Source organism: Rhipicephalus sanguineus, chromosome 3 (assembly GCF_013339695.2).
Source record: "Rhipicephalus sanguineus isolate Rsan-2018 chromosome 3, BIME_Rsan_1.4, whole genome shotgun sequence".
Lineage (NCBI taxonomy): Eukaryota > Metazoa > Arthropoda > Arachnida > Ixodida > Ixodidae > Rhipicephalus > Rhipicephalus sanguineus.
The window spans coordinates 73,554,869-73,563,252 of record NC_051178.1 but is presented as its reverse complement, the minus strand read 5'-3'; the positions used below and the strand labels follow the sequence as shown (position 1 = coordinate 73,563,252).

The 8,384-nt window shown below is 44.3% G+C and overlaps 1 protein-coding gene across 1 annotated transcript; it reads right to left on the bottom strand.

Annotated features, from left to right (window-relative positions):
* Window positions 1-2,536: 2,536 nt before the first annotated feature.
* LOC125757951 (uncharacterized) lies at window positions 2,537-4,750 on the bottom strand. Its single transcript, XM_049414352.1, has 2 exons — window positions 4,626-4,750; window positions 2,537-2,751 (listed from the first exon to the last, which is right to left on the bottom strand). The coding sequence occupies exons 1-2, from the start codon at window positions 4,740-4,742 to the stop codon at window positions 2,560-2,562; spliced, it is 309 nt and encodes a 102-aa protein (XP_049270309.1). The 5' UTR covers window positions 4,743-4,750; the 3' UTR covers window positions 2,537-2,559.
* Between the last annotated feature and the right edge of the window lie 3,634 nt (window positions 4,751-8,384).

Genomic DNA, 8,384 nt, shown 5'->3' with positions numbered 1-8,384 from the left:
AGCCAAATGAAATCATTCATGCCATGCCATCTAGTCCACCATATATCGCATGTTTGCCATGCACGCATGCATGCACAATCTAGTGTACACCATGCCAATGAAACGCATATTCTGGTATATAAATACATGACCTGTCGTTTATGTTCATCACGCACTCGTGTCATGCCATACCAATTTTGGTATATATCACGTTAACAAAACGGCCGGAAGCGCACCATGACAGTGGCATGTAAATCATACCGTACATGACATGCATAACATGATTCGCATGTTAAGACCTCTCATTTATGTTCGTCATACAGTCACATCGCGCAATACCAATTTTGGTGTATATCAAAGGAGCGAAATGGCCGCGAGTGCACCATGAGTAGAGCATGTAAATCATGCCATACATGACATGAACATTATGGTTTTTCAGGTTAGCACCTGTCACTAATAATCATCATACAGTCTCATCGCGCAATACCAGTTTTGGTGTATATCAAGCTATCGAAACGGCCGCGAATGCACCATGAGCGCGGCATGTAAGTCATGACATACATGGCATGCATATCATAGTTTTCATGTTATCACCTGTTATTCATGTTCCTCATACAGTCACATCGCGCAATACCAGTTTTGGTGCATATCAATCTAGCGAAACGGCCACGAGTGCGCCATGAGCATGGCATGTAAATCATGTCGTACATTTCATGAATGTCATGATTATCATGTCATCACCTCTCATTTACGTTCGTCATGCAGTCGCGTCGCGCAATACCAATCTTGGTGTATGTCAAGCAAGCGAAGCGGCCGCGAATGCATCATGAGCGTGGCAATTAAGCCATGACATACATGACATGCATGTCATGGTTTTCATCTTACCAACTGTCATTCATGTTCTTCATACAGTCACATCGCGCAATACCAATTTTGGTGTATATCAATCTACTGAAACTGCCGCTAGCGCATCATGAGCGTGGCATGTAAATCAGGTCGTACATGACTTGCATGTCATAATTTTCATGCTACCACGTCTCACTTACGTTCGTCACACTGTCGTGTCGCGTAACACCAATTTTGGTGTACATCACGCAAGCGAAACGGACGCGAATGCACCATGAGCGTGCCATGTAAATCATTACATACATGTCATGGATGTCATGGTTTTCATGCTACCACCTGTTATTAATGTTCTTCATAAAGTCACATCGCACAGTACCAATTTTGGTGTATATAGATCTAGCTAAACGGCCGCGAGTGCGCCATGAGCGTGGCATGTAAATCATGTCGTACATGACATGCATATCATGATTTTCATGTTACCACGTGTCAGTTATGTTCGCAATACAGAAATGTCTCGTCATACCAGTTTTCGTATGTATCCCTTCATTTAAATGGCCGCGAGCGCCCCGAGACCATGTCATGTAAATCATGCTGCACATGACATGCGCGTCATGATTTGCATGTTAGGACCTGTTATTATGTTCCTCATGAACTCTTGTCACGCCGTAGCAATTTTGGTATATATGAAATTAACGGAACGGCCGCAAGAGCCGAAAGGCCGTGGAATGTAAATCATGCTGTTCATGACATGCGTTTAATGATTTTCATGACATGACCTGTCATTTATGTTCGTGATAAGGCCATGTTCTGACACACCAATTTTGGTACACATCCGATTAACGGAGCGGCCAGGGTGCCCAAAGGCCGTGGAATGTAAATGATGCTGTTCATGACAAGCGTGTCACGATTTTCATGATATGACCTGTCATTTATGTTCGTAATAAGGCCATGTTATGACACACCAATTTTGGTATACATCCGATTAACGAAACGGCCAGGAGAGCACAAAGTCGTAGGCGGCTAGATAGATAGATAGATAGATAGATAGATAGATAGATAGATAGATAGATAGATACGCTCAAAGTCGCAGAAGTTCGCTAAGAAATGCTTCGCATTTAAAAACGTACATTTCGGTGGTTACGGGATGCGCCTTCTATCGCGCTGTTCCAGACGCGAACGGACGTTAGAAAAAAAAAAAAACAGAAAAGAAAAAGGAGCCCCTACCCCATAGGGAAAATGGCGGCAAGCGGATTGTGGCGCGTGCGTGAATGACATACCATTATTCTTTCTTTCTTTTTTTTCTCTCTCTCTTTCTTTCTTTCTATAGCGTCGCGCAATGCTCCCTCTTTACTTTTTCTTTACTCCATGCCGGGAATGGTACCTTCGCCTACGCACTTAGGAACGCAACACTTCTGCAGCTACAGGCAACAACGACGGCCATGCGTAAAAGAATGAAATGCGACAATAAAAGGCAGCAATGCAATGTGGCAACGTGAAATGAGAAGTGGACTTTCATGTGGCAAATTGATGGCTTTTACATCAAGCGCAAAATAAACAATGAATTTTCAGTCACGTACGCAATGATCCGTCTCTTTGATTCACTACAAGTAAAACACGATATGAAGTCACACAGAAGTGAGTCTCATGATGTCATTGTAAGAACACGCCTTTAGAAGCGACTGCTACAACCGGGGATTCTGCACGAAAACTGCATTTCTGCTTGTTCTGGATTGTTTATGAAAACTCCGAAAGCTTTGCTTTTGTTGTCTTCGTGAAGCCGAACGGACCGGCAGCGCACTGCACATCTCTCCCCATGCTGTCGTCGTAGAATGTTATCTCGCTCGGAGTATCCAAGTCGTAGCGCTCGAGGATGAACGCTGCGGGCGACATGCCTGCCTGTTTCAGCTGCGTCAGAATGAGGTACACCTGCGGCAGATGGAGACGAACACTGAGGAACCATCGCGATGACGTACGCGTCGTGCATGTAAAAATGTACTGGCTCATCTACCTTCGTTTGCGTATTGGATGGGCAGTTTTGATAAAAAGCTATATTTCTTCGAAATAAAAAAAAATCCGAAAGCTATGTAGCAACTTACAATGACGTATTCCGTTGGTTGTTGTAATCCCTTGGCCCAGAGCCGGCATGAAATTGTGGCCAGCCCGCAATCGGAGCGGGAGACGCAACGTGTAAACCGAACGCTGCAGCGAAGCCGGAGCAGCTATCCTGTAGTTTTGACACCTAAACCAAGGTAAATGGCCCGCAATAGCTGATCTGTGACTAATGTCCCTAACCTCCCTTTTAAGGAAAGCTATGCAGCGTGTCATCCGGAACAGATTCGTACTTCCCTTGTGAAAATTGTGAAGACTAGCGGGTCACACCATTACATTGTAACTAGGATGCCTCGATGCGCACAACCCCTTCAAAGGTGGAGTCATTCTGTGAAGGGGTTTATGCCATCGCGTCCGCCATTGCGCTGACCAATCTTCACCGCCCTGGTTGGGTTTGAAACGCGCATTGCGTTTTTTGAGCGAAATAACCGCCTTTTTCTGTTCCCGGTGCGCAAAATAGCTTACGAATTCGGCGGAAAATGTCCCGCTTTTCGAGAGAAGCTATGTGACGACTACCATGAAATGTGAATGTGAAGCGGGACATGTGGCAGCTCACAGACAGGTCTGCTTGATCTCTTGAATATGTGTATGTGTACGCGTATGCAATTGTGGCTGCGTTTCGTTATGACGCTATGCTTAGTTGCTTGTGTACCCACTCGCGTGTGCGTAAAGGTGTAGCCTCTGTTATGCTGTTGTCCGCCGATGCTTAGTACATGTTTCCTTCTTGTTTTCATTGAGTATAGCGTATGCCCGATGCCGCGCTACGTAGAGAGAGCTTGAGGTCTGCCTTTCTCATACGCTCATGTTGCCCTGTGAATGAAAGCAACGTGAACTGCCTTTGTCTTAGGCAATTAAAAAACGAAAGATTATTGGCGGTAAATCCCTTAGCAGAATAAATTGCTCAGAAGCAGTGCCATAATCACTTATTTATCGATTATTTGTGACGCTGTTTGTGGTGCTCGAATTGATCACTGAACATATCATAATCGCATGCTTATGTTGTATTGTATTCCACCTTTGATAATTGTGCACCGCTCACTAATGTTAATTTAATTAGATTACCACATTCGGAGCATGTTTTGTTGGTGTGAGGTAAACTTCCTCTTGTGTACTAGACATGTAGTCAGTCACTCCTGCTTAGAGCAAATAGTGTATGGCGCGGAATGCTTTCAAGGTGTAACGTCCGCAATGCCAGGGGCGGCTCTCCTCATCTCGCCTGCTTTGTAAAATTGCTGGAAGTTGCCAGGATGCCGCTCCCTCTGCGCAGCAGCAGTTACATCCCGTCCTGCGCTTAACTGTCGCACCCGCGTAGAGTAACAACACCGTCGAATGAGTTCAAGTACAGCTCTAAGCATTGCTATCGCTATCACTGACTTGCACCTTCGGACGAAAAGACCAACTTTTACTCGCACTTCAGCGGTTAGCGCGCTCAAATACTCTCGGAACCGCTTACACGCCCGATAATGCAGCGAAGGCGTGGTAAATCGAGGCTGACTTTCACAAGGCGTTGATTAAACAAACAGTTCATAAACGCTGCTGCGCTGCATACAAAGACGGCGAAAATATATCACTGTATAGAGATAACAACGATGCAATGTAAACATAGCCCTCACAATACTTGCGGAACGAACTTATATGGTTCTTTCTTTAGCACCAGTGGTAGAAGGCAGTCGCGCGCGGGTTTCACCTACCTTGGCACTGAACGTTGCCTCCAATTCGAAGAAAATATCCCCCGCCTGGTTGTTGCTGTCTCCGTAATGCCTCGTCATGACTGAGTGGTGGTGGCACTGTAGATAGGCTGGTGGCATCGCGCATAACTGCGGTGACAATGGAAATTGAAATAAGTGGTAATATTTCTCTGTACCACGAAAGGGACTTTTGCATTGTGAACATGTGGCACGGATGTAATGGCAGAGTTAAATGCGTACTGCCTTTGCGCACTCCCATAGGAAACAATAAAGTCAATAAGTACACTTCTTGAAACTTACCTTATGCGTCGTGAATGAAGGACGGGAATTTTGAGGGCTCATTTCTTTGCTTCACACAGCCTAAATAATGAAAACCAGCAGATAACAAAGCCAAGGAAAGTATAGGGGACGTTAATTGTACCATTCTAAGTGTATCGTAGTTATTGTAATATAGATGTGAAGAAAATAAAGTGCACGAAAACACAACAGGGACCGAACCTGCAACCTTCCGTAGGTTGCACGTTCGGCCCCTGCCGACGGCAAGTTCTTTTCATCTACTTTACTTTCTTCACAATTATATCACAAATAATAAACGTCCCATATACCTTCCTATGCTTCGTTACCTGCTACATTTTGTTAAGCTTGTGTCTATGCGTCGAGGTAGCTTAGCAGGTAAGGTGTCGCGTTGCTAAGCCCGAGGACGCGGGTTTGAATCCAGGCTACGGCGGCTGCATTTATAATAATAATATCTGGGGTTTTACGTCCCAAAACCGCGATATGATTATGAGAGACGCCGTAGTGGAGGGCTCCGGAAATTTTGACCATCTGGTGTTCTTTAACGTGCACCTAAATCTAGGTACACGGGCCTCTACCATTTCGCCTCCATCGAAATGCGACCGCCGCGGCCGGGATCGAACCCGCGACCTTCGGGTCAGCAGCCGAGCACCGTAACCGCTATACCACCGCGGCGGACGAGGCTGCATTTCCAGATGGGCTAAATGCAGGAACGTCCGTGTACTTGCATTTAGGTGCATTTTGAAGAATCTCCGCTGGTGAAAAGTGATGCGGATCAGATTATGGCTTGCCTCATTATCAGATCGCGATTTTGGCAATGTAAAACCCCAGCAATTATTAATAATTGTTCAACGATCTCTATTTTGACAATTTAACTTCTTTAGTAGAATGCTCTTCAGCGCTTTCAGAGCTTGTCGAGGTACACAGCTAAGAGGCGCAAAAAGGGTATTTTAACGAATGAACGTTCGGAAGGCTCTGTGCGGCTGAATATTTCTACTTCAGCGCACGAACACAAAAGGGACACGGTGACAACACAATACGCTAACTTCGATATTTACTGTTCGAAAACAGTGCCCCGTATATACCATGCACTTTGGCGCCCCATTCGATCTAACCACCAAATAGACCCTTCTAAAAAGTCCGTTTCCTTATACACATAAAATAGACGGGGAGCCACTACAGTTGGGAAAACTGAAAAAGATAGATTGTGACTCTTATAATTTCTCGCAAGTCTTTATCTTCGTGCTTAGTGAAAACCGAACAACAGGAACCAAGCAACGGAAAGTAGCCGCATTAATGACAGAGAAAAACAACTACCATTGTTGTTCTTCACGTTTAAACTATGATCTCTTAACTGATCAGTTAGACACGTTTCTGTCCGTTCGACGTATATTTTATCACACGACAGTGGTCACTCGTATGTGCTTGCACACAACTTACGAATGTGTTACGATATCGCTTTGAGCTCTCAATGGCAGAATCACGCTTCGGGTCTTTCAACAGGCATTTGCTAAGTTTGTATGGTGCTGATAGGCCACAACCGCTGCCTTCCTTCTGTTTTGAATCTGTCCATTTCCAGTCTCCTCAGTCTTCCTCTCCACGCATTTATTGCGAGTCCTGAACTATAGAATCCTGACCGGACTTCGGAAACGAATGTCTCTGCTCTCCGTTGTTTACTTGCTCTTTGGTTTTGAGTAAGCACAAAGATGTGCGAGAAATCATTGAGGCACAGGCTCTCTTAACCGAGAAACCCTTTTAAATGCGAAGCATTTCTTAGCGAACTTCTGCGACTTTGAGCGTATCTATCTATCTATCTATCTATCTATCTATCTATCTATCTATCTATCTATCTATCTATCTATCTATCTATCTATCTATCTATCTATCTATCTATCTATCTATCTATCTATCTATCTATCTATCTATCTATCTATCTATCTATCTATCTATCTATCTATCTATCTATCTATCTATCTATCTATCTATCTATCTATCTATCTATCTATCTATCTATCTATCTATCTATCTATCTATCTATCTATCTATCTATCTATCTATCTATCTAGCCGCCTACGACTTTGTGCTCTCCTGGCCGTTTCGTTAATCGGATGTATACCAAAATTGGTGTGTCATAACATGGCCTTATTACGAACATAAATGACAGGTCATATCATGAAAATCGTGACACGCTTGTCATGAACAGCATCATTTACATTCCACGGCCTTTGGGCACCCTGGCCGCTCCGTTAATCGGATGTGTACCAAAATTGGTGTGTCAGAACATGGCCTTATCACGAACATAAATGACAGGTCATGTCATGAAAATCATTAAACGCATGTCATGAACAGCATGATTTACATTCCACGGCCTTTCGGCTCTTGCGGCCGTTCCGTTAATTTCATATATACCAAAATTGCTACGGCGTGACAAGAGTTCATGAGGAACATAATAACAGGTCCTAACATGCAAATCATGACGCGCATGTCATGTGCAGCATGATTTACATGACATGGTCTCGGGGCGCTCGCGGCCATTTAAATGAAGGGATACATACGAAAACTGGTATGACGAGACATTTCTGTATTGCGAACATAACTGACACGTGGTAACATGAAAATCATGATATGCATGTCATGTACGACATGATTTACATGCCACGCTCATGGCGCACTCGCGGCCGTTTAGCTAGATCTATATACACCAAAATTGGTACTGTGCGATGTGACTTTATGAAGAACATTAATAACAGGTGGTAGCATGAAAACCATGACATCCATGACATGTATGTAATGATTTACATGGCACGCTCATGGTGCATTCGCGTCCGTTTCGCTTGCGTGATGTACACCAAAATTGGTGTTACGCGACACGACAGTGTGACGAACGTAAGTGAGACGTGGTAGCATGAAAATTATGACATGCAAGTCATGTACGACCTGATTTACATGCCACGCTCATGATGCGCTAGCGGCAGTTTCAGTAGATTGATATACACCAAAATTGGTATTGCGCGATGTGACTGTATGAAGAACATGAATGACAGTTGGTAAGATGAAAACCATGACATGCATGTCATGTATGTCATGGCTTAATTGCCACGCTCATGATGCATTCGCGGCCGCTTCGCTTGCTTGACATACACCAAGATTGGTATTGCGCGACGCGACTGCATGACGAACGTAAATGAGAGGTGATGACATGATAATCATGACATTCATGAAATGTACGACATGATTTACATGCCATGCTCATGGCGCACTCGTGGCCGTTTCGCTAGATTGATATGCACCAAAACTGGTATTGCGCGATGTGACTGTATGAGGAACATGAATAACAGGTGATAACATGAAAACTATGATATGCATGCCATGTATGTCATGACTTACATGCCGCGCTCATGGTGCATTCGCGGCCGTTTCGATAGCTTGATATACACCAAAACTGGTATTGCGCGATGAGACTGTATG